General features: G+C 41.6%; 17 protein-coding genes across 17 annotated transcripts; 6 read left to right on the forward strand and 11 right to left on the reverse strand.

Annotated features, from left to right (window-relative positions):
* PAS_FragB_0024 (uncharacterized protein) lies at window positions 1–1,038 on the reverse strand (the record flags this gene model as incomplete). The annotated part of the gene is made up of 1 exon (XM_002490789.1): window positions 1–1,038. One exon carries the CDS (start codon window positions 1,036–1,038, stop codon window positions 1–3), a length of 1,038 nt encoding a protein of 345 aa, XP_002490834.1.
* Window positions 1,039–1,314: 276 nt separating this feature from the next.
* Window positions 1,315–2,232, forward strand: PAS_FragB_0025 (Phytanoyl-CoA dioxygenase domain-containing protein; the record flags this gene model as incomplete). The annotated part of the gene is made up of 1 exon (XM_002490790.1): window positions 1,315–2,232. One exon carries the CDS (start codon window positions 1,315–1,317, stop codon window positions 2,230–2,232), a length of 918 nt encoding a protein of 305 aa, XP_002490835.1.
* A 1-nt stretch (window position 2,233) lies between these two features.
* Window positions 2,234–2,779, reverse strand: PAS_FragB_0026 (Hypothetical protein; the record flags this gene model as incomplete). Its single annotated transcript, XM_002490791.1, has 1 exon — window positions 2,234–2,779. One exon carries the CDS (start codon window positions 2,777–2,779, stop codon window positions 2,234–2,236), a length of 546 nt encoding a protein of 181 aa, XP_002490836.1.
* A 357-nt stretch (window positions 2,780–3,136) lies between these two features.
* Window positions 3,137–5,839, forward strand: PAS_FragB_0027 (AP-3 complex subunit delta; the record flags this gene model as incomplete). Its single annotated transcript, XM_002490792.1, has 1 exon — window positions 3,137–5,839. One exon carries the CDS (start codon window positions 3,137–3,139, stop codon window positions 5,837–5,839), a length of 2,703 nt encoding a protein of 900 aa, XP_002490837.1.
* Window positions 5,840–5,980: 141 nt separating this feature from the next.
* PAS_FragB_0028 (Hypothetical protein) lies at window positions 5,981–7,480 on the forward strand (the record flags this gene model as incomplete). Its single annotated transcript, XM_002490793.1, has 1 exon — window positions 5,981–7,480. The coding sequence occupies one exon, from the start codon at window positions 5,981–5,983 to the stop codon at window positions 7,478–7,480; it is 1,500 nt and encodes a 499-aa protein (XP_002490838.1).
* A 72-nt stretch (window positions 7,481–7,552) lies between these two features.
* On the reverse strand, window positions 7,553–7,939 carry PAS_FragB_0029 (uncharacterized protein; the record flags this gene model as incomplete). Its single annotated transcript, XM_002490794.1, has 1 exon — window positions 7,553–7,939. The coding sequence occupies one exon, from the start codon at window positions 7,937–7,939 to the stop codon at window positions 7,553–7,555; it is 387 nt and encodes a 128-aa protein (XP_002490839.1).
* A 134-nt stretch (window positions 7,940–8,073) lies between these two features.
* On the forward strand, window positions 8,074–8,724 carry PAS_FragB_0030 (Hypothetical protein; the record flags this gene model as incomplete). The annotated part of the gene is made up of 1 exon (XM_002490795.1): window positions 8,074–8,724. One exon carries the CDS (start codon window positions 8,074–8,076, stop codon window positions 8,722–8,724), a length of 651 nt encoding a protein of 216 aa, XP_002490840.1.
* Window positions 8,725–8,784: 60 nt separating this feature from the next.
* PAS_FragB_0031 (Hypothetical protein) lies at window positions 8,785–10,303 on the reverse strand (the record flags this gene model as incomplete). The annotated part of the gene is made up of 2 exons (XM_002490796.1): window positions 8,785–9,440; window positions 9,763–10,303. The coding sequence occupies 2 exons, from the start codon at window positions 10,301–10,303 to the stop codon at window positions 8,785–8,787; spliced, it is 1,197 nt and encodes a 398-aa protein (XP_002490841.1).
* Window positions 10,304–10,429: 126 nt separating this feature from the next.
* On the reverse strand, window positions 10,430–11,623 carry PAS_FragB_0032 (Hypothetical protein; the record flags this gene model as incomplete). Its single annotated transcript, XM_002490797.1, has 1 exon — window positions 10,430–11,623. The coding sequence occupies one exon, from the start codon at window positions 11,621–11,623 to the stop codon at window positions 10,430–10,432; it is 1,194 nt and encodes a 397-aa protein (XP_002490842.1).
* Window positions 11,624–12,265: 642 nt separating this feature from the next.
* PAS_FragB_0033 (uncharacterized protein) lies at window positions 12,266–12,555 on the forward strand (the record flags this gene model as incomplete). The annotated part of the gene is made up of 2 exons (XM_002490798.1): window positions 12,266–12,305; window positions 12,362–12,555. 2 exons carry the CDS (start codon window positions 12,266–12,268, stop codon window positions 12,553–12,555), a joined length of 234 nt encoding a protein of 77 aa, XP_002490843.1.
* Window positions 12,556–13,078: 523 nt separating this feature from the next.
* Window positions 13,079–13,762, forward strand: PAS_FragB_0034 (uncharacterized protein; the record flags this gene model as incomplete). Its single annotated transcript, XM_002490799.1, has 1 exon — window positions 13,079–13,762. The coding sequence occupies one exon, from the start codon at window positions 13,079–13,081 to the stop codon at window positions 13,760–13,762; it is 684 nt and encodes a 227-aa protein (XP_002490844.1).
* A 42-nt stretch (window positions 13,763–13,804) lies between these two features.
* Window positions 13,805–14,374, reverse strand: PAS_FragB_0035 (Hypothetical protein; the record flags this gene model as incomplete). The annotated part of the gene is made up of 1 exon (XM_002490800.1): window positions 13,805–14,374. The coding sequence occupies one exon, from the start codon at window positions 14,372–14,374 to the stop codon at window positions 13,805–13,807; it is 570 nt and encodes a 189-aa protein (XP_002490845.1).
* Window positions 14,375–14,600: 226 nt separating this feature from the next.
* Window positions 14,601–14,906, reverse strand: PAS_FragB_0036 (60S ribosomal protein L36; the record flags this gene model as incomplete). Its single annotated transcript, XM_002490801.1, has 1 exon — window positions 14,601–14,906. One exon carries the CDS (start codon window positions 14,904–14,906, stop codon window positions 14,601–14,603), a length of 306 nt encoding a protein of 101 aa, XP_002490846.1.
* Window positions 14,907–15,408: 502 nt separating this feature from the next.
* On the reverse strand, window positions 15,409–16,155 carry PAS_FragB_0037 (54S ribosomal protein L24, mitochondrial; the record flags this gene model as incomplete). The annotated part of the gene is made up of 1 exon (XM_002490802.1): window positions 15,409–16,155. The coding sequence occupies one exon, from the start codon at window positions 16,153–16,155 to the stop codon at window positions 15,409–15,411; it is 747 nt and encodes a 248-aa protein (XP_002490847.1).
* Window positions 16,156–16,377: 222 nt separating this feature from the next.
* PAS_FragB_0038 (GTPase-activating protein) lies at window positions 16,378–18,672 on the reverse strand (the record flags this gene model as incomplete). Its single annotated transcript, XM_002490803.1, has 1 exon — window positions 16,378–18,672. The coding sequence occupies one exon, from the start codon at window positions 18,670–18,672 to the stop codon at window positions 16,378–16,380; it is 2,295 nt and encodes a 764-aa protein (XP_002490848.1).
* A 214-nt stretch (window positions 18,673–18,886) lies between these two features.
* On the reverse strand, window positions 18,887–20,098 carry PAS_FragB_0074 (uncharacterized protein; the record flags this gene model as incomplete). The annotated part of the gene is made up of 1 exon (XM_002490804.1): window positions 18,887–20,098. One exon carries the CDS (start codon window positions 20,096–20,098, stop codon window positions 18,887–18,889), a length of 1,212 nt encoding a protein of 403 aa, XP_002490849.1.
* A 205-nt stretch (window positions 20,099–20,303) lies between these two features.
* On the reverse strand, window positions 20,304–23,291 carry PAS_FragB_0075 (Lactose regulatory protein; the record flags this gene model as incomplete). The annotated part of the gene is made up of 1 exon (XM_002490805.1): window positions 20,304–23,291. The coding sequence occupies one exon, from the start codon at window positions 23,289–23,291 to the stop codon at window positions 20,304–20,306; it is 2,988 nt and encodes a 995-aa protein (XP_002490850.1).
* Between the last annotated feature and the right edge of the window lie 462 nt (window positions 23,292–23,753).

Below are 23,753 nucleotides of genomic sequence, written 5' to 3' on the forward strand. Positions count from 1 at the left end.
CTAAGCCTTTTCGACATCAATTGATTGTCCATTGCTCTTCAACGCAGCATCAACGATAGCTAAATGATGAAAGGCGACTTCTGGAGTCGTGATGTATCCAGAATAATCCTTCTTTAACAGCCCTTCACCAAAAACTTGAAATTCTCTCACCGGATCAAAATTTTCGTTTTCAACTTGAATTTCTTCAGTCTTTCTCTCCGATTCAGCTGAAAAGCCTCCTGTGTTGATCGTAATCTTTGGGCTTGGAAGGGTTGGGGAAAAATCAAGGTAGATTGAGCCATTGTCTCCTAAAATCTGGAAAATACCCTTTTTCTCAGTGTTTCCAAAGCAAGAACCATAGGTGAAAGTCCCGATCAGTCCACTCTCAGTTTCCATCAACGAATAAAGAGTGTCAACGGTTCCAGAGAGCTCTCTGATTTGAGTAGTTTTTGCAGAAACAGACTTAATATGGCCTAATATTCCAGTTAAAAGTGCTAGCTGATGAACACCACCATCTGACAAGTAACCCCCAATATGTTTGGGATGTTGTCTCCATCCAGTGCTTAGATATTTGTTGTTAAAATTGAATGCACCAGTACTAGAGTACTGAAATGACACCAGTTTTCCAATTCTTGGCAACTCTTTTTTTATCAACTCAATTGATTTGTAGTAGGCCCATTGCTCTAAGATAAATACTGGCGTATCAGGGTATTTTCTGGATAATTCAACCACTTTGTGAGCATCCTCAAGATTGGCAGCGATGGGTTTCTCAATGGCAATGGGAATACCGTTAGAAAGAGCAGACTCAACGATTAAGGGATTATATTGAACCGGGAGCAAAGCATCAATGACATCAATTGAGTCCTTATCTGCTAGCAGCTCGTCTAATGAATCATAAACCTTAGTAATTCCAGCTTTCTTAGCAAAAGTTTCAGCCTTAGCCTTTGTCCTGTTGTAGCATCCAACAACTTGGTAGATGTTGTCCAACTTCTGCAAAGCAGGCAAATGGGTATCAGTGGCAAAGATTCCAGTTCCGACAACGGCAATTCTCAATGACATTTTGTTCTGGTTGATGAAACGTTTTGAGTGGAAAGTTGGGAAGTGGTGGGTCTAATATAGGTAGAGGGATCGCGCAAGCTTGAGTTAATTGCGGGACATGCGGAATTTTATCCGGATTTGGTCGATGCTGAATGTCCGTTTACCTGGCTAACGTAGCATTCGCGATGCCCCTGTCTCTTATCTAGCGTCAGACGAAGTGCACTGATTGGCATCTTCACACCAGAATCGAAATTAACGATCTCCTTACTATACTACTCAAGTATTGTGCGATCAAATATGCTGAGTTCTGAGGAGCTCAATAAATTTAACGATGAAGGCTGCGTTGTCATTGAAAATTTCTTGAGTAAAGAGCAAGTGTCAGAACTAGTCCAAGAGGCAGATCGGCTACTTGCAAAGATAGATATTAAAACTCATCCTCTTACAAAGTTCAGCACCGCAGAGGATGACGATAATCATGTGGGAGATAAGTATTTTTTGGAGTCGAGCGACAGAATTCATTACTTTTTTGAAGTGGAGGCGTTTGATGAAGATGGAAAATTAACCAAGCCTGTGGAGAAGGCAATTAACAAGATTGGTCATGGTTTACATTTTTTGAATGAAAAATATGCTGCGATCACCATTAATGAACGTATAAGTTCAATTGCTAGACAATTGAAGTTCCACGATCCAAGAGTGTTGCAGAGCATGCTGATTCTTAAACAGCCTGAAATTGGGGGGAAAGTGCCATCCCACCAAGATGGTGAGTTTTTATTTACGGAGCCCCAGTCTTGCATAGGGTTTTGGTTTGCCCTAGAGGACTGTACAGTAGATAATGGCTGCCTTAGTTTTATTCCTGGGTCCCATAAAGTATTTCCTGTCGAAAAGAGATTTGTGAAAGACTTGAAGAAGGGTTCAGGAACAAAATTTGTGGACCCAAAAACTCTTGAAGATTGGAGTCTGGACACGAGTTCTGAAAGCTATATCCAGAAAAATGATGAGTCTCAGTTTGTGAAAGTCGAAATACCTGCTGGATCTCTGGTATTGATTCACAATTCGGTGGTTCATAAATCGGAGAAAAACACAAGTGGAAAATCCAGATATGCTTATACTTTTCATTGTATTGAGGGGACTGCCGAATACGACGAATTGAACTGGTTACAAATTCCTCCAAACAATCCGTCAGGAACATCGCAGATCACCAAACTGTGCACTTAATTTAACCGTAAAGATCTTCTTCATCGTTTGTGATATTATTGTTAACTTTGTTGTAAGCCTTGGAGTATTCAATCGGGTATTCTATCTTGACGTACTTGGTAATTTTTTTGATTCTCTTCTTCGATGATGCTAAGTCTTGATTTATCTGCAATATGACTTTCTTGGCCTGCTGATATTTGACCAGGTGACTTTTCAACCGCGTCTCCAATTCCAGCAGCTTCTTTAGGACCAAGTCATTTTGGTTGTTGAGTTCCCCGGAGAGCTGGGATTGAATGACCATAGCTTTGTCCAATGCAACACTTTTGAGAGACGCGTTAATGCTATTGATCAGATAGTCGACGGGACTAAAGTCAGATCCATCTCTTTTGGAGTATTTATTCAGGTCGCTTCTTTGTTCTCTTGAAGATGGGTTGTTGCGGAAAGCCCTAAAATCATTTTGGGAAGAGATACTGCTATCGGAATCGCTCTGATCATCAATTGGATCGTAGCTGTATTCTACAGGATCTAATGCAAATGAGGCACTATCGACAGAAGGTGACCTGGGCATTGCTTGGGAGATGGTACCCTGGAAGAATCTCGTGCACTCCTAAGTGTATTTCCAGATATTCCTCCTTCCAAGTGACATATTCGCTCCCCCTAGGAGGGGAACTTATAAGAAAGTGGCTAAATGTAGCAGACAAAAGGTGTGCAAGAACGACTTTATACGATAATTTCACTGTCAATGTATGGTAGATAGTTGAGGCCAAGCGACAACAGACGATCTAGCCCTGAATCTCATGACAGTAGCTTTTCCTGGCTCCTTCGATTCACCTTCTTATACAGTCGATTTCGGATGTTACCAATCCCGCGACATTCTTCGATAAACTCATCATTTTACTTCTACTCATTCTAGCCAAACACACTGATGACTGACGTCAAGTCCCGACTAAGGCCTTTCGGAATATCTTTCGAAAAGTCACTGAGTGACTTGATTAAGGGAATTCGATCAAATAATGAGGATCCCGACAAATTGCTTCTTTTTTTGGAGGAGTCAATCCAAGAGTGTAGGGAAGAACTAAGGGCGAACGACCTGCAGCTGAAATCCACCGCAGTTCTCAAACTAGCTTACTTGGAGATGTACGGTTTTGATATGTCTTGGTGTTCATTTCAGATATTGGAGGTGATGAGCAGTAGTAATTTTCAGCACAAAAGAATAGGGTATCTGGCAGCTATGCAAATCATGATAAGAAACGATAATGACGACGCATTGATGTTAATGACCAATTTACTGAAGAAAGATCTGACCAGCTCCAACCAAGTTGAGGCAGGTCTTGCGTTAAGTGGGATTGCCTCCATAGTAACCACAGAATTGGCCCACGATGTATGTGAGGATATAGTCAGAATGTTATCCCATTCGTCTCCTTTCATCAGGAAGAAAGCCGTCCTCGCCATGTTCAAAATTTTTCTCAAATACCCAGACTTTTTGAGGTCTTTCTATCCCCGATTGATAGAACGCTTGAGTGATGACGACACGTCTGTGGTCAGTGCTACTGTGAATGTAGTCTGTGAATTGGCTAACAAGAACCCTAAGAACTATGTCGAGTTGGCACCACAACTTTATGAACTGCTGACGTCGTCTAAGAACAATTGGATGGTTATCAGGCTGTTGAAATTGTTTTCGTCCTTATCTTTGGTAGAACCTAGGTTAAAAAAGAAAATGCTCCCAGCGATCTTGAATATTTTGACCAAAACAGAAGCTTTATCTTTGGTTTACGAATGTATTGACTGTATTCTAACAGGTAAAATGCTTGCAGAAGATGATTACAAACTTGCAAAATTAATGGTTGAAAGGCTCTTAGTTTTCTTTGAAGCGGATGATGCCAATTTAAAGTACGTCGCCCTATCTGCATTCATCAAAATTATGACTATTCATAGATCCTTTATTTCACAGCATTCTAAGGTGGTACTAGACGGAATAAATGACACAGACTTGGCTATTAGAGAAAAAGCTTTATCATTATTGGATGCTCTTGTCACCGAAGAGAATATCACCAAGATTGTCTCAAAAATGATGCTTTTGCTATTACCAAATGATGACGATACTTCAGAATCTACAATGTCACGATTTGAATCTTTTCAAAAACAGCAAATGGCAATCATCCCGAAATCTTTCAAGCTTCTTGTTATAAAGAAAATTATTTCCATTTGTTGTGAAAAGAACTATCAACTAATTCCAAACTTTTCTTGGTATGCTAATGTGCTATACGATTTCATCAAGCTAAATGCCTCCTTAGACATCCAACAAGTTCAGTCGCTCATTTCGGAGCAGTTCGTTAACTTAGCATTACGTGTGCCAAGTATTCGACCTGAGTTGGTGTCCATGTGTTTGGCAACTTTGAGAGATTCAAACAATTATTCGACATTTGAAGATGGGCTTAAAGATTGCGTATGGATAGTTGGAGAGTATTACGACGAATACACCGAAGGTGAATCGGAGTTTGAACACGAAGAAGATGATGAAGGAGGGCATAAACTCAATGGATTTGAGATTATAACCGATCTAACAAAGGTAGAGTTTTTTGCTCAAACAGATCCTACTACGCTCTCGATACTAATTCATAACTTGGTTAAAGTTTTTGCCAAGTTTGTTTGTTCATTGAAATCCGATTGGAACGAATCTACTGTGGAAATGGTAACTAACTTGAATCAGATATTACTCGACTGGTTGGAGCAGTTCCAATCACATGTGAATACAGAAGTACAAGAAAGAAGTGCCTCATTTATTGAAGTTCTGAAGCTAATTCCAGAAAGCTTAAGTCCTAGTGGACCCTCTGGGTTTGTGGAGGACGTATTGTTAGGGTTTTTCAACGGCCAAACGCTAAAACCGGTGTCCTATTTGACCCAACAGAAAATAACAATACCAGAGGATGTAGATCTGGACAAACCGTTTTACCCTGGTGCGTTGGAGGAATTCATCGCCAAACACAAACCGTTGGAAGAGTCTGATCATGAGAGCATATACAACTATTGGAGCGACTCACAGGAAAGTGAACCACAGGAAAAATATCCGGAAGATGATATAGAAAGGTTAGAACGCATCAGGGATGATCCGTTCTACATAGGAATGGACACCGTTCCCAACTCTGAAAGCCCAAGCCAGGATTTGATCTCCATTGACTCAAGGGACACTCCAGCAATCAAGAAAAAGCCCAGTTCCGGTAAAAGCAAGAAGAAAGTCAGAGTCAACAGAGAAAAGGTATTGATCTTAGATGATGATCTGACTCCTAATGTCGGTTTACTTGACTTGGAGTCAGAAAGCGTGTCTCGTAATAGCGGAAGGAGTCGGAAAGGATTGTTGATTGACTCTTCAAACCTGGACAAGTTCGATATCAATGCTGATTCAGACGCTTACAATAAAGGCACTAATGGAGGGGGAACTTACGGAGAGTATGAAGTTAACCAATTAGTAGAGGAGATGAAAGGATTGCAGACTGAGCAAGGCACAAGCAGCTCTAAAGTAAAGAAAAAGAAGAAGAAAGAAACTGGGATCGGGTTGGAAGATGTTGAGGGTGAGCCAAAGAAACTTAAAAGGAAAAAGAAAAAGAAGAAGGCCGTAATCCAAGAATAGAGAGGCCAAAAAGTATATATATCAAGGCCCTCTCTTGGGCATCTCCAGTCGTTGGTTGGTAGAGGGTATGTATGTATTTACATAGATTCATATCGCGCCTTGTAACATATCATTCCTATCAGATTTAAGCTTTGTGATTACATGTTCTCCTTCTTGGGAGTTATTTCTTCACAAGAAAACCAACAGTTATGGGTTCGAACCATATACAGTTTGAGCCAGATCTCTGAACATGTGCAAATGAAAATTCGCAAGTATGCGAACGGCTCGGATGAAATCATTTTAGAATCACTCAATCTCTCTAGAACCACGTTATTGAGATGTCAGTTTGGCAAGTCTTTTTTCTCCAAGTTCAGCATCAATGGTGAGCTCCCAATATCAAAGAACGCTAAGCAGAAGTTTAGCGAGGTTGCAATACTGTTAAATAGCCGAAGTTTCAGCTTGCTTTTCAAAAGTTTCAGAGTTGATGATGTTGATCTATTAAAGTTCTCGCTAGCAGAGGTAGAAGATACGGAACAAAGGTTGAGGACCGTGAATAATAAGCTGTTTGTTGAAGTTGTTCAGAAAACCCAGACCAAAAAGCTCTATGCCTTGAACTATGTCGGTAATGAAAAAATCCAGGAAACCAATATAATTCAGGCTTATAAGGAGCAGTTGAAACGACAAGAAAGCAGGGGCCGAAAACGAGCTGAAGATGTTGTTCAGACGGATGATAGTATTTGTCACATAAACATGGATGTTTCCATACTTAAGGAATTTTTCGATATGTTGCCGAACAACGTTGTGGATTTCAAGATAGATATTTATCCCGACCTTAGGAAATGCTCATTTCAAGGGTTTGACAAACAGCAGTTACTGAGTAATAAAGTTAACAGTCTACTCAAACAGCCTATCTCACTGAGTGTTGCCTTCTTCTTGAACGAGTTTAATGAGGATAACATTGATCAACAACTGGAGAATAAATTGTCAATAATTTTTCCTCTGAAAGAGTTCAGAGCGTTTGTTTCCCTGTTGAATGAATTCAATGATAGAAATAAGTTTTTCAAAACCACCAGCTCGGAAAATGGTACCACACAGGGAGTGAATGTAAACAACGACGTTGATCTTTTGTTCAGAGATCAAGGCTGGCCCATTTTATTTGAGAAAGATTGGAAGAACGTTTGCCGGCTGGTTTTGGTTCAATTAACAGAATCGGATGAGATTGTGAACTTGACGAATAAAGAAATTGAAACTAAAGAGTTGAACGTTGCGGATTTCAAGGGAAGAAGACTGCTAAGCATGGAAAGGGAACAGGAGAGAAACACACCCATGCCCGAAACCAACACAGCTTCGAAGGAGAACGCACCACCGCCACAGCCGCAAGAGAATGGAGGTGAATACGCTGAGCCTTTGTTTGTTCCCCAAGACGAAGAATATACTGAAAATGATACTTTTAGCTACGGAGAAGTCACTGAAGTGAGATGGAACCGTTTGAAGGAAATAAGTATCAATTCAGACGACATTCAAGTTCAAGAAAGTATGAACTGTGGTGATGATAACACGGGACGTAAACGTCCAAGACTATACAGAAACACAGATGAATCAGACGAAGAGATGGAGTTAGGTCCCACTCAGATCGATAGAGTGCAAGGTCTTTTTGATTAGCAACTGGGGCCACAATCACCACTTTATTTCTCTGAATAACATTTCTTCTACTAATAAATTATTAAAACTTCTCTAGTTGCCAACCTTCTTCTGGTCTGGTGAGACCTCCTGTGCTCTCTTGCCCTCATCGCCGTAGGTGTACCTCACGTAACGATAACCTTGGCCCAACTGGGCAATCTCATTAACAAAATGGCAACCAAACAATAAATAATTTTGCGGCTTGATAGCAAGAGAATATCTCATGAAAACCAAGGAGTACACAATTAATGAACCAGTCATTGGGCCACTGATCATGTCTGGTGGCTTGTTTTGCAAGTCCACAATAGCTGCCAGTGGAATACCGAAATTGGATACAGGACCCCAGAAATGTGTGGAGCAAAGATAACGGAGCGACTCCTTGCTGAATACCCTGTCGAAGAACTTGGACGTTGCCTTTTGAGCACCAGATGCGGCAGACATGGTCGTTTAATTGAAGTATGAAAAGAAGGTTGTCGAATGGAGCTTCTCCATGATCATTACCCCGATCGCGAGAAAAAAAAATTAAATTGGGGAAAAAAAAATGGTTTGGGGTTAGCCAGGGATCAATTCTAGGAATGGATTTTTTAGCAGATCTACCAACCCATTTACCGAATGAGGATTCTCAGGAGCATTTGGATGAGATAGAATTGAGGAAAGAGAGTGAAGCTGTCAAAGACACTCCGGGTGATGATAATCTCGTGGAAGATGGTGTTGACAGTAACTCCGTGGACCCTTCGGCTGACCCTGGGAAGCCAATACCAATTCCAGGGACCTCAATTGTCCTACAGACAGAAGAGGATATACAAAAATGGATCGAGGAAAGAAAGAAAAACTGGCCTACTAGGAAAAGAATGCTTGAAAAGGAGGAGAGTTCAAAACAACACTCCACCTCTTCTGCCGATTCACCGCCCAAAAAGAAGAATCCAGGCATTTGCAGGTTCTATGCTACCACAGGCAAGTGTCGGAATGGCAACAAGTGTAAATTTGTTCACGGACCTCCAAACTTACCTAACCATAGAGCTGTAGTCCTAGGAGGTATCACCGTGCAAGTGCCAAAGAGGTTCTCCCCATCGTTGAATAGGGGTAAGCTAAACAATATGCTGGTAGAGGATGAGCATTTCAAGAAAGAAAACGACCAAATTCTGGACTTTATCACAAAATTATTCACAGAAAACATAATCACCGAGACGTTCGACGAAATTACACAGCATATACGGAAGGCGTAGGTAATTCAAAACAATATTAACTAACGAATGTAAACTATTAAACTAAAAAAGGTATCATCATTATTGAAGGCTGGAGCCTATCTTGGCCAGAGCAGCAAAGGTACTTGCAGAGCCAATCACTGTCCAGAACAACGCAAACTTGGCCAATTGGTAAGTAGTGAAGTTGAAGGTATTCTTGGAACGTTTCAGCTTTTTCTTGGGCACTTTGTCTGATTTAATCTTTTCTGTTCCTTCACTGGTATTGTCGCCCTCATCGTCGTCGTTCTGTTCTTCTCTGGCTCGTTTCCTACTGACAACTTTCTCCTCCTGTAGCGCAATAAAGAAAATGTCTTCGTTCATAGTGTCTTCGTCAAGAGCAGTGTCATCATCCAATTCCTTCGACTCATCCTCTGGATCTTGTTCATTAGGTTCACTGTACGTGTTATCATTCTCTTCATCTGTTTCCCAATCGATGACTGTGGTGGATACTTCTATTTGCTCTTCAACAATCTCATCATTGCCTTCAACGTCTGCTTCTTCATCTTTGTCTTCTTCTAAGTCATCTTCATCCTGGTCAAGTTTTCCCGTGGTGGCCTCTCCGGAAGATTCCACCACATCCCTTGATTGCTTTTCTTCTGAGAGATATTGCAGCCCTCCTTCCAGACCTTCCTCGCCCTCAGACCCGGAATCAGACGAAATTGTCAGATTTTTCTCTAGATCGTCTGCCATTACAATTACTATTTCTTCTTTGTGAGATTGTCTTTTTCTGTTGCCCTCTTTTTTTTCTTTTGTTAGGTTACTAAACAATTCTAATTTATTGTGTTTATGATACTCCAAATTCGGTAACAGGCTTATCACAGGCGAGCCCCAAAATTTCGCGCAATTCTCTTTCTTATCGAACCTACTTAAGGGAGTAATATAGAGAGGCGAGAGAAAAGCCATAGTAATGATAGAGCAAGGTCTAAGTTTGGGTTCTCACTAAATACCCGTAAATAGAGAGAGACATAAAGGTCAGAAAAGACCCCGTTAAGATCCCTAATAAAACAGTGGGAATGATACTTTGTTGCGAATAAGGCTTCTCGATAAGTGTGGTTTTAGTTGCTGTGTATTCCAATCGAACGGGCAATTCATCTAGTAGTAGAATGGTGGGATCAAGTCCTTCGTAAATCTTCGACGAGTTCAGTTTCATCATTATAAGTTGGCCCTTCGAAATTACAATAAACCAATGCAACTTGCAATTGGTCAGAGCCGGAGCATCCATGTCCTTGACCACACACCCCAGGATGATCCGTGGAGTCTTGGAAATGTCAACTTTTGCGAATCCTCCATCGTTGATAAACTCATGCCCTGTACTAGTAAAAACGCAAGAACCGTAGACGGACCCGCCATCCACTATTCTCAAGTAATCGCCTTCCAACTGAAGGAAGGCGTGATGCTTGCTAAGGTTTCGATCTTCAAACACAGCATTATCTCTTGCGGGAAGTCGTTGCCTCTTCGCGGAAGCTCTGGACAAAAGAACGCCATCGTTAATAGCTACCACCCTTATCGGATACTCCTCCGTGACATCTAAAAGTTCTGTTATCTGGGGCTCTGTTATCATTCTGTTCTCTTGTTCTTGTTTGAGATTAGTTATAAGGGAGAAAAACAATAATAGTATTGAGGGCGCGCATAACTGCGAATTTGCAGATCGCCAACAACTGTGGGACTGACTACTTTCAGCAAGAATTCAATAGGACTCCAACAGAAGGTGGGTCTTTTCAGTTTGAACAAAATCATTGATGGCTCTAGTGAAAAAGCTAAATGTTAGAGGTTCGTTTTTAGCGTACAATGTAATTTTGCCGGAGAAATCGTGAATTGGGAACCCATTCAAACAATTTGCGGGTTTATTCTTTGGAGTTGGATGGAGGATTAGGACTGGTAGGCCATATTTTTCAAATTCTTTCTCCAAGTCAAGCTCTCCATCTGATAGAACCAACTTCTCCTTTAGAATCGACACAATAGAGTCTTTTTCAGATAGTAGAATTACTGTCAGATCACAGAAAGTGCTAGGATGATCTGGATCTGGAACTCTTATGATTGTGTTCACATCATCGATCATAAAACACTCATTCGAATTTAGCTTGAGCAATTTTATCGACTGTACCTGTGAAGGATCTAGGAAGTTCAGTTCTGCTTTTACGATGTTGGTCAAGTCATTGAAGTCCCATATCTCGTCATTTTTCACATACAAGCTAAGGGTTTTAATTTCAGTGTAAGCACTCCAGGCAATAAGTTTGGCACAATCCGTGAGAATTCGTAATTTCTCTTCCACATAGTGAGCCTTCTTTTGTGACTTGTACTTTGCCCGGAGCTCATGAATTCGTTGGATCTCTCTTTCAGAGGGTTTTACTTCAATTTTGTCAGCTGTCAGATAAGGCTGAGGCATCGGAGGCGGTAGCCCGATAACCAATTGCTGAAACTCTAGTTCCAATCCAATATGAGCAGGAACCCCCTTTTTGGGCAATGCCACACTGATCTCATTGGGGCTAGTCGGAATTTTATGCGCCAGTAACTTCGATTGGGCCCTATAGGCCACTTTATAGGGAATAGAAAGGAAGCTTTGGGGATTGTGAAATCCACTTGTTAAATCCTGGACTGTCGACCAAAACAGCTGATATAGAACCTCCCTAAAGAATCCAATCTGCTCCTGAGCAACGATATAATAGGAATACAACCAGAAGGTTGCATGCAAAAGCAAACAGTTTATGTTATAGACCATTACACCCCAGGTATTCTCACTACCAATATGCACATTTCCTCCAGGGACAAAGAACCCGTCCACTCTTTTTCCATTGACCGTCCATGTCTCAATGGGAGGTTTGTAGACAAATTCAGAATCGGATTCGGCGGTCTCGGACAGATTTTGAGAGGATTGTTGCATAATTCCAGGGGTATTTGGAAGAGTACTTGTTCAGACTTTGACAGGACCATCCCCACAAGTATTTATATCGCGGTAGCTCTAGTACTCTTTTTAACTTAAAACATGACAGCTGAGTGGATGTCCAAGGATACCACAGCTGACTACTGTGCTTCCGGAAAAAACGTGATGTTTACCAGATGAACTTGACTATATATCAGGAAAGAGAGAGTCTTTTGAACAGCGGATAAAACAATATTCAGTTCATGATACATTAGTAGTATCTTTTCAATTATGACATGTCATCAGTATATCTTCTCGATTCACCTGTATGAGGCCTTCTTGCTCTCAATTTCTGGCACGGTCACGAACAGCTTGACATAGTCCGAGTAGTTGGAATGAGTACTTTCTCAGAGTTGTGCAACAAGTTGAACAGGCTGATTGGAGGTTTTCAAGATCAGCCTCTGAATACTTCTCATCTTGTGAATCTCTCTATTCAGATAGAGTTGCCAATGTCTCTCTATTAAGTTCCTGGAGCCAGTCAATAGTTTGACAAGACCATGAATTACACACTAATTGGCCTCTAGTAAGCACTTCAGTCCTCAATCATACATTGCGCGCCCAAAGAATTTATTCTTCCTACCAACTAGCCAAATAGCCATTACTATGCCAGAACCTTGCAAAGCCCAAGCTTGTGCCATACAAGGTAAGTAGACCAGTCTTATAACAATGCAATGTTCAACACGAATCTAACCTTCACAGATTGCCTGAAAAGTAATCGTTACGACGAATCAAAATGTACCAAATTTATAGATGAACTGTACGCATGTTGCTCTCAGTTCTACAAGGATAATGGGGAAGAAAGTCGAACAGTTTGTTGTCCAAATCCAAGTCTACTTTCCTTGAAAATCAAACAGCGTCAGCAAGAAAAAAAGGATGCTCGGTTGGTTAACTGAGAGCACATAGATCTATAATCCAACTGCATCATACATAGCAACTACAGGTAAATAAATAGTTTTCAAATGACGAACAAATTACATCATCTGCTCGTACTATTTCAGTTCGAAGCCAACTGCTGAGGTTCATTCCTTATCAGTCAACCTGCAATACATGTTCGTTTAGGACCGCATAGCTTACACACATAAGCACGACAATTTAAGGCCGGAAAAAACGATTCTATCTAAGGAAACCCGAGCACGAAGTCCAACAGCGTTGGCAAAAACTCGCATATGGAAGAGGATACGAGCCGTGACTCTAATGGGTGCCTATGGGTAAGAAAATCCTATTCAAACTGAAAATATCAATTTATACTTATGGACGGGTAACGGTTGGAACCGTTTTATTGGGAGGGTAATTCTGTTGTCTCTGGACCGTTGAAACATAGTAACGCAACATTACCTAAGCTGAATCGTGGGGCTCGATAAGCAATTACCAGGCCACAAACGGTAGAATCCCCTAAACACACTCCGTAATCGAATAATGGCAAATAAAGTGGCAATCTTCGGAGCACATGGTAAAGTGGCCCAATTGCTCATTTCCAAGCTTGGAAGCTCAAAATACGAACCATTGGCCCTGGTGCGCAAGCAGGAGCAGGTTGATGATTTCATTGCTGGAGGAGTAGATGCCAAACTGATTAGTCTGGAAGATGACACTTTGGGAAAGATTGCAGAGGCTATAAAAGGATGCTCTGCTGTTGTTTTCTCCGCCGGTGCAGGAGGTAAGGGAGGAGCTGACAGAACTGTTGCTGTTGACCTGGACTCTGCTGTGAAGGCCATGGAGGCTACGGAATTGAATAATATCAAAAGATTCATCATGGTTAGTGCAATTGGCGCTGATGATAGAGATTTTTGGTATTGGAATATTCCATCTTTGAGAACTTACTATATCTGTAAAAAGTATGCTGATCGTGAATTGAGGAGAACGAATCTGGACTGGACCATCCTCCAACCTGGTGCTTTGAAAGACATCCCGGAAAAAGGTTCTTTACAACCAGAGAATGAAATTTTCCAAACCAAAACCTACGAAACAGTAGGAATTAGCAGAGCAGACGTCGCTGAGGTAATTCTTCAGTCATTGGAGCATCCTAGTACTATCCACAAGACTCTAACTTTGATCAATGGAGACGTTCCTATCCAGAAATGGATCAAGAATCACAAGAATTGATTAGAATAATGTTTGCAAATGCGAATAAAATGCTCTAGCCTTTTAATTTTTTCTTTTGTCGTAATCATGGATATCTGGAGTGTAAGGCTTTAAAGCTGACTCATCTTCCAACCAAATGTAGTTCAAAGAGGGATCAACTGTGATTCTAACTTTGTTTTCAAATTCTCTCAAGGCCTCGTCTATGCCACTAGGTTCTATGCCATTTTTGATCAGCTGTTGTCGAAGAATTCCAATGTGTAATGCCATTTTTACCTCCCTTTCGTTATTGGTCTTCTTTAAAGAGGAGTAAGTAGAAGATTGTTTCTTCTGGAAGCTCTTGAAGTTGGCCTGTAGTTGAGAGATGTTCCGCTTATATCCCTGCTGCTGGGTCTCAAGCTTTTGCTCTAGCTCCCAAGTACGTTTGTAGTTTTCGAATAAAGTTACACTCAGAAGGACCATACAGGTCCAACGAAGAAGTGGTACTATCTTGGACGATGAGGACGAGCTGGACCTGGAAGTGTTTAGTTGAGGATCGCTATGCAATTGTTGGAATGTCTTCGGAGTTGAGCCATCTGAAAAGTAATTTGTCGAAAAGAGTCGCCTTTGAATGAACCTAACTCTAGAGACATTCATGGTCGATAAAGCTAAGTGCTTTGGAAGAAAGAGAGTGATAAGTGCGCACGAGAGACTTATAGAAGCACTAGGTTCGTTCCTTCCCTCGCGCGAGATATCCAAGGCGTAACCCTGCTAGATTCAACGGATCAAACTACAGTCTTCAAAGGGAGCAATCAAAACCCAGTCATGAACATTTGAATTAGGATCATTTGGTACAGTAAGTATATTATAACAGCTATATCGCTTAATGACGCTTTGCTTCCTGGATAACGTTTTGCATCTCTTCCAACTTAGCCTTAGCTCTGGTGTGAGTACCCAATCTCTTCTTGGCGAACTTTCTGGCTCTCTTCTCACCAGAGTTTCTGATCAACTCAATGATTCTTCTTTCGTATGGAGACAGACCAGTGACCTCACGGACCAACTTTCTAACAAAGTCAGTTCTTTGGCTGATAGCGACTCTCTTTTGTGGAGCAACGGCCTTTGGGGTGACCTTGTGTCCCTTGTTAGCACCTACTGCAATACCTGAATTTGTTAGTACAATATTTCTCATTATTCGGAATGGAATAGATAACTTTGACTTGGAACGGATGATCGAATACTTTGAATGAATGAGTGACCTTGATGACCTCACCAATTACTCGACAAACCTGTTCGATCTGATCAGCATTCATGCCATCTCAAAGATGTATAATTTCCACTCCTTCACTTTCAAGTGTCCAAACGACTTACCTGACTTAGCCATCTCTGTAGTTGAATATGAAGAATGTAAATGACTTCTCAAAATTTTCACCTCAGTGAGAGAAACCCAAGTTGTCGCGAGGGTGTTAGGATGTGGTAGTAGTGCTTCTGGGAGGCCTAACGAAGTTTTCTGCTGAAGGGTTTGGTGGAAGGGAACCATTGGCGCGAAAGAAACATAGGCGTTCTGTGACTGTGATTACCTCTTTTGAGATCATCTTTTCCTCCTATTACATCTACAACGTTGCACTTAGTACCTCAATCTTAGACATTCTCTATATACATGACATCTAGTGGGACAGGACTGCAGAACCTATCTACGCAGTTTGGGCCACTTCGGAAAAGTCATAGTTATACTTGTGCAGCTTTTCTATGACTTCCTCCTGTGCTAGGCTTTTGTGTTGATCATGGTACTCTTTCCAGGTGAGGTCAGAGTCTCCCTTGACCAACGGATACAACTCCTTCAGTAGTCTTCTCTTTCCAACCAGGAATTTCTTACCACTCTGTTGGAAGTAAACATGCTTTTCCTGACCATTCACTGTGATCTTTTCCAAATCTTGATAGTAAGTTCGTTTCTTTTGGTTCTCCTTCTTGGTAAGAAGCTGAAATTTTAGTTTCCAGCCAGTAGGTCCAAGTTCCTTGATACGTGCACTCTTGTCTTTCAGCAAGTATTGATCCAATCCTCCTTCTTTGTTGATTGTTCTCAGAACACGGGCTGTCAACTTCACCCTAATCGATTTGTTCAATATCTCACTCCATAGGGACTTGGTGTGAACATTTAATGACCATTTTCTTCCATTCTTGTTCTTGAACTCAGAAATCTTGTTACCAAATTGAAGAAATTGACCTCCATACAATCCCTTGTTGCTCTGTTTGTATATTTTAGAGTCACCATACTTGTATTCTGGGAATTTGGGTGCGGTACGAGGGATGGCCAGTTTTCTCGGTTTGACGTCACCAACCTTCAAATCAGGCTTACGGGCAACTTTTCTCGTCACCACATACTTGTATTGTCTTGCAGAAGCAAGTGTGCTGGTAGAGAATAACCTTAACCCGGTAATCATGTAGTTAGTTCGGATATTTGGTTGTGGAAGTCAAGCTCAAGTTCGATGAAGATAGTAAACTTTTCAGTAACATCCCTCTCGCGAAGGACATACATATTCCTATGCACCTTGCAGAACCTCCGCCCAAAACACCCTTTCAAACTCCCGTTCAGGGAGTTCGTTATTGTAGAAAGTCTGGTATATTAACTGAATAATGTATCATTGAAATATATGCTGAGTTTTCTATTTAGAACCAAACACCTTCTTGAAAGAGGATCCCCACTTCCCTTTACGCAACTTCATTTGCTCATACTCTTGCTTTATGTCGTTGTACTCTACCTCTAACGAGGCCAACTGCTCCTCTAGTAACCGGTTCTCCTCCATTACTTGGGCATTCCGTTCCATAGTTCTTTGGATTTCAGTAGCCAGTTCGGGATTCAGTTCTAGATCTTGCTGGTTGAAATCAAAATCCTTCTCAACTTTATCTTGGGAGGAAAGACTTGCTAACCTCTTGTTTAACTCTTCTGAGTCATGTTTCAATTGTTTATTCTCGTCTTCAAGATTGGCGATCCGCACCTTTCCTTCTACCATTTCGTTGGCAATTTCAATGTGTTCTTTATTCAAAAGAAGATACTCCCCTTCAATCTTCTTGATGTCTCTATTCAGATTTCCATTAATAGCTCGGAGTTTGCTAATCTCTTGGTCTCGTTCTTGATCCAACTGATTTATTTGATGGAATTCTTTCTCGTATTGGTTGAGACTCAAGGGAATTATGTTCAGGTTTAAGGAATCGGATACTAAATCGTCCAGCCGATAATTATTCGAAGTTACTGCCGAAGCCTTGTTTTCAGCATTGTACACGTCAAACAACCCATCCTTGAGGAATGTCAAGAGCTCATCAAACTTCAAAGTCAATATGTGACTTTTGTTCTGTATCATGAAATTGACAGCAAATCTTAAGATTGTTTCTAGTCCTTCTGCAATTACAACGTCATAGATTCTAATGACGATCTCAAGTGGAAACTTGTATCCAAAGAGAGTTAAAAACCACTGTGTGGCATACATGGATGATTGAACTCCTTGTTTCCTCAAATGACTGGCTATTTCTGGTGTCAAATCCTCTAGTAGTCTATCAAATTGGAATAATTTCAAGTGGAGACCGGGCATTTCGGGCAGATATAAGTCACGAAATCCATAATTCTTCATCAGTGTGACCAACAAACAAAATGTTTCGCTTTCATTCATGTTCATCAGAAGTGGGACAACGATAAAGGCTAAACCTTGAGTGTATCCAAGTTCAGGATCAAATATAGAGTAGGCTTTAATGATCTGATAAAGCTCATTAGACTTGTGTCTCATGTCACTGTTTGTCACAAAACTTGTGCGACACAAGTCTCGCTTAATAGCTTTTCCAAACAAACTTTCTTCACTTTTAAGAGTGGCATAAAGTTCTTCCAGAACATATGATTTGGAGTTGGTTATCAATTGCCATATCATTCCACGAATTTCTTTAGGCATACCCATAGACACACGAGAAATGAGCAGTTCTGGATCTTTCTCCACCACTGATGAGTAATCATTCACGACATCTGACCAGAATTCCCAATCAATGTTCTCCATCAATTCATTATTGGAGTACTCAATCCCAACTTTGATCTCGTTGAAAGTAGTTCTAAGCGTGTTGGCACCCGAAACAACTTGTTGTCTGTGTTCGTCTGATCCTTCGTTGACCGAAGAGGTGTTCTTGTGTGCTCTGGATATTAATAAGTTGTAACTGCTGTGGTTCTGCAATCCATTTAACCTCTCGCCAGCTACCTCCTCTGTCAAAAATGCTGGACTTATTATGGGTATCGCTTCTGATGAAAGGTTGCGCGGGGGAAGAGATGGAGGTATCACAGGTGATCGGGGTGGAAGAGAAGGTGGAATCTTAGGTGATCGTGGAGGTAGATCTGGTGGTGACCGGCCTTCAGCCGTGACCTTTGAATTATCAGCATCAGGATCAATCTCTCGGGGCTGAATTGTGTTGCTTTCTGTAAGAGGAGACTCAGTTATTGGTTCCTGGGGGGTATCTACCGAGCTGTCGAAATTCTGATCTGGAACATCCTTCTCAACAGGGAGGTCTGTTTCAGAAGCAGTGCTTGGTACGGTAGCCTCAATTGGGCCAGTATTACCACTTGTGCTCTCAACAGATCGATCATTGACGATCGTTGAAACATTCTCGTCTTTTACATTTTCTTGAGCCTCCTCTCCAGTTTCGGATTCGTTCACAGGAATATCCAGTGAAATGTCCTCCTGAACGTTCTCTTTAGCTTGTTCCGGTTCCTTGCTCTCCTCCAATTCCTCTGTACTCTCCTTCACTAAAACTGGCACTTCATTTTCCTTTCCAGCCTCGTTAATTTCTAATTCTTTCGGCTCTGGAGCCTCTTGGGGCTCCTTATCCTGTGTCTCACGTCGAGAATCAGAGGCAACAGATGTTCCAGCGTCTGAGTTGTCATGCGAAACCTCCTCTTCAAATTCTTTGCCGTCAGAAGTACTCATTGTAGAATCTGGACTCGATATGAGATAGACTAAGGTGACTTAAAGGAGCTCTCGTGGTTTGAGGCCAGGATTGGTAGTTATAATGCACAAACAGCTCCTGGGATATATCATCGTGAGTTGAGTGGTACACTAACCATAAATCGATAAGAATTAACAAAAACTAGGGCTTACGTAAAACTCAACTAAGCTATATAGAATGAAGGATAGGTCTAGATTAGACATTTAACAGCAACACATCGTCTCGCGTTAAATACTCCAGATCTGTACTGCCTTCCATAGTGGACTCGGGAGTATTCAGCTCCAAGACCCTCGAAGAACCCGGGGCTGAGGATAGTACAGGGTTGTAATTGCTAACCAGGTGATATTGTTGAGACAGAGATGTGTACTCAGAACCAGTGGTTTGATCAGATGTAGACCGAGAGGAAATGTAGTCCAATGAGACTCTATCAAATGATTTCGAAGAAGTTGAGGATAAAGGATTCGGTGAACTTGACCCTGAGGAATACAAGCAATCTTCTGGAACAAATGACCTGGAGCTTGAATGCTCAGCAGTAGAATCATGACGCCTCACAACCCCTTTCGTAATAGCCAAATCTCTCATCAGTTGCTCACATTTAACAGTGTCACAATTGGGGAAAAATACCTCAATCTTGTGACCAGACATGATTAATGGTAATGATCCTAGATTCTCACTAATTCTCTGGATTTCTTCTCTAATAATAGCCAGGTGACGCTCATGTTGAACCATTTCTTCCTCGAGAATGGAAGAAGTTTCTTGATCCAAGATTCCTTCCAACTCAGTATTGTGACTTTGACGTTCAAGGCTAAAAACAACAGCGGATCCTTCGGCCAAACCAGAAGGAGCTTGTTCAGCATTCTTGCCAGACCCAGCGGCAGTGGAAGAAGTAAGCCTCTTAGAAAATTTAGAGAAGTGCTTCTTCTTTTGCGAACAGTGTTTCATTTGTTTCATTTGACTGCCGAAATTAGCACCACTTTGTAACAAAGCACGAACAGCGGAAGTCAAGTTTTTGACTGCCTCCTGCTGACATGAGTAGGCGCAGGTGGAAAACATCCTACTACCTCTTTGAGGGAAAGTTGACTGATACAGCCCACTTGGATAAAATCCGGGTTTCGCAAAAGACGATCTGTACCTTAAAGCTTCACGGTTAAGCTGGTCCAGAACGTTGCTTCTGCCTCCCCTCCAAAAGTATGGGTTGTACTTGCTGGTCCAAAGATGGAATGACCTGCGATTCAAAAAGGACTGCTGGCTCTTGCGCCTAAGGTTGTTGTTGATAGGAACTCGGACCAGAGCTGGTCGTCTCCGTTGGTGGTTGATCACCTGCTCCGCAAGCTCATCCAGAGCCTGCTTCAGATTCCTTGCTGTCTTCCTCGACAAGGATAGAATATCCTTGAGATTCCCAGCCATGATCTGTTGGTACAAGGAAAGAGCAAGGGATGAAACTATGCTATGCTTATCTAGTGACCTTTTGCGTCATCGGTAAGGGGTGGGGAGGATACGAGTAGGAGACTGCGCGAAAATGGGAAACTTCCATGTTACTTCCAGATCGGGATATACGCGTAGTAATTCTATTATACACAATCAAAGACTATACAAACAGGCCCGCTGCAAATTAATCCATTATAGTGTCCGGAACTTCCAAATCGTTTCTTGGTTCCATACTTCCGAAGCTCATAGGATCCATGGAGTCATCAAAAATCAAACTGTAAATGTCGTTGAGTATCTCTTTGTTATTTGGATCTTGAGTAGCTTTCAAAAAATCGTCCACAGTGGAGGTCTTGATGTTTTCAGGACTGTTGCAATTGACTGGAGTAGGAGGCGGGGCTGTTGTCGTAGCTGAAAAGTTGGGGAATCGAACTGCGGTAAACTCTAAGGCAGACATGTCTTCGTCTTCAGGGTCCAGCTTTAAACAGTAATCTTCAAATTCCTGTTTCACTGGTCCAGCCTTCGAACTGGAGAAGGAGTTATTGTTGTTGCTGTTGTTGTTAAAATAGTTATTGATACTATTATTGTTCATGTTACTGTTGTTTTTGTTGATAGTGTTGGGGGTCCTGGTATTGTTGGTAGTGCTGGGGCTGCTTTTGGTGTTGCTATTGTTGTTAGAACCAGGAGCGGGGCTGTTACCCATGAGACCGTGCATATCGATCAAATCGTTAATGTTGAGTGGAGAGTCCTTGGCGCTTGTTGTGTCGAACTGTGGCATTACTTGACTCATTGATCTGTCAATAACATTGGCAAACTTAGATGCCAACGAGTTGAGCTTGTTGAGCTTCAAGAAGATCTTCTTACTAATTTGAATATCCTCGATCCAAATTGGAGCATATTTGCTATCCGGTTCAGAACAAAGACAAGCGATTGGAATCAGGACAGCCTGGAATAGGAAGTACGTAGCATACCAACATCCAATGACCGATAGTCTAGAGAAGTCATCATCATCGTCAATATTCACGAACTGTTGAATAGACAAAATTGTTTCATGAGCAACTCTCAAACAAATAGTTCGACATTCCTTACCTCTGCTAGTCTTACACTGTTGAAGTACCTTGGGATTGGTTACTCCAATGACTCGTTGCCAAATAAATGCTCGGAAAAGGGTAATTTGCAGGTTCTTGTATCTCCAAATCAATCTACTTCGACTTAGATCAAACCATTGCGGTAAGCGGGTATAGTCCACCTGTTTGTTGCTGTCATAATCGTAATATTTGGACGGCGTAACCTTGTAGAACTGAGACATTGCAATTTCATTGCTTTCATGGAAGTAAGCGGGAAGACCCTTTATGAAATTTTCAATTTCCATGTTCATGTCTAGACATTCTTCAACAGTTGGAGCTGGTTTGGAAACCAAACGGTTGTAAATTTTCATAGATAATTCAGTAAACTGGGTTTGCTGAATCAAACCGGAGTATGCTGTTGGGTATGGTTTGTTAAGGTCCTCAGTAGTGATTGAATCCGATTTTATTTCGATCAATTCTTCCAACTCGGCATCATTGATATTGGAACACAGTTGAATATCACACGAATCTCTGCTTGGTAAAGTGATAGGACGACCAAAAGTTATTGAAGCTCCAGCATCGAAAATGTACAAACCCCACCATAACCGTCTTCTGATTTCTAAGTTGAGATAGTGGTCCTTTTCTGTATGGTCCAAGTTGAACTCTTTGTAAAGCCCTAAAGACATAGCCATTCTAATAGCAATACCTAAGTAACTCCATCCTGTATTAGGCTTATTTCTCTTCTGCGTATAGTTCGAAAGGAGAATCAAAGACTCTAACAGCATAATGTTACCACATTCAAAAATACCCACCTGCTTTAAAAGCATCTTTGCTCTATTGTAGTAGCAAAGATCAATCGAGGAAGATTCTCCATTCAAACACCAACATCCTAGAGCAAGTACGACATTAAGCAAAATCTGCCAATGGTTCTCATTCTTGATTGGTAGCTCCCCAGCATAATGTTTGAGGAATGATCCTTTGTGGATGAAAGGATACGATGTGTGATAATACTTGAAGTAGGCCTGGAGATATTGGGATTGGTTGTTAGGGTCATTTAAGTGAGAATCGTAGCCTGGGAATTCAGCCTTCTTTTCGGGTTCCAAAAAGTCATTGGGATCTCCTAGTAAAGAACGAATTGATTGTGGTTCAGTAGGTTCAGTATTAGTCTTGGAGACCGAGTTCCTAACAGAGCTCATAGGAGATATGGAAGCGGAATCAAATTGACCCAGCTTCAATGCCCTTAGAAGTCCAGAACTTGAAGAGAACCCAAAATATCCAGATCCACCCTTAAGGTTAACTGAAAGAGCAGCCATTCCATCGGGGTGGGAATCATTGGTTGTTGTCTGAGAAAGTGGCTGTAGGCTGGGGGACGTTATCAACGAAGAGCAACCGGATTGTTCGTGCTCCGCAAGTGAGTTCAACGAAGTCACGGAATTTTTCTGCGATCTTCGGCTATGATTCCAGTAAGAATGTGAGACATTCGTGGAATCGACGGATGTCGGAGGTTGCTGCATTACCAACAATTGATCTGGGGTGTCTTCCTCCTCCCAATCGAAACCGTTGATTTCATCATTCAGGAAGTAGTCATCTGGAACTATTGGACGGAATGAAGATTTGGGTTTGGATGGAAGGACTGGAGCGGGTTCAGCAGTCGTTGAGGAAGAGTCGCTAACTTTTGGGGAGGAATTCTGGGGGGAAACGGAATTACTATTTGGATAAGATGGAGAATGCCCCGTGGAGTTGCCGGATAGACTGGTTCTCTTTTCCAGTAACTGGTCGACACTCTGAGTAGGGAAAACTCGTTCCAACAGATCTTCCAACATTCGTACACGATTTTCCACTTTGGTCAGATGAGCTCTCGTCAACGGAGATCTCACTGTCCTTGGTGAATAAACGCAACTCCATTTGTGGGTGACACATTTGGAACACTTTGGGTATTCCTTAGAACACCTTAATTTGCGCTTACGACAGGAATCGCAAGCTTGTTCGATCAGCATTGGGTTCGGCGATTGATTTGATTCATGGCTGAAGGACGGCATCGACGAAGTGGAAAGGGAGAAGTTAGACTCCGAAGAAATATGATCTATGAGTCTTTCTTTATGATGCATGAGCGATTCAAAGAGAAACACTTGAAAAAGATCAGCTTTTGTAATTTAATAGTACAGGGAGGGCAAACGGAAAAATTGAGGAATGGATGAACAATTTAAGGATAAAAGCGTCCGTCCATGAATATTAAGTCAGGTGGTTCAGAAGTCTAATGGAGCATGAGTCCTGCGTGCGCGATGGTACCCAATAAAAAGAAAAAGCTGGTTGAGAAAAAAAAAGACTCAGCCGCACACTAATCTTTCAGGGGCGTCTGCAATATATGGCACCATTTCTCTTTCACAAAAAGCAGCCAAAAGATTCATGCGTATCTCGCAAGAACGTGTCAACTTTGTTATCTGCCGAATCTGAGACATGGAAAGCGCAGACTTTGCTAGTAACACATGTATTATTTAATAACAATAATTTTGGGTAAAATGGAACATTTTCGAAAGAGGGGTTGAATTCCAACACTTCGCAGATGTTCC

This window comes from Komagataella phaffii, chromosome 1 (genome assembly GCF_000027005.1).
Source record: "Komagataella phaffii GS115 chromosome 1, complete sequence".
In the NCBI taxonomy this organism is placed as follows: Eukaryota; Fungi; Ascomycota; class Pichiomycetes; order Pichiales; family Pichiaceae; genus Komagataella; species Komagataella phaffii.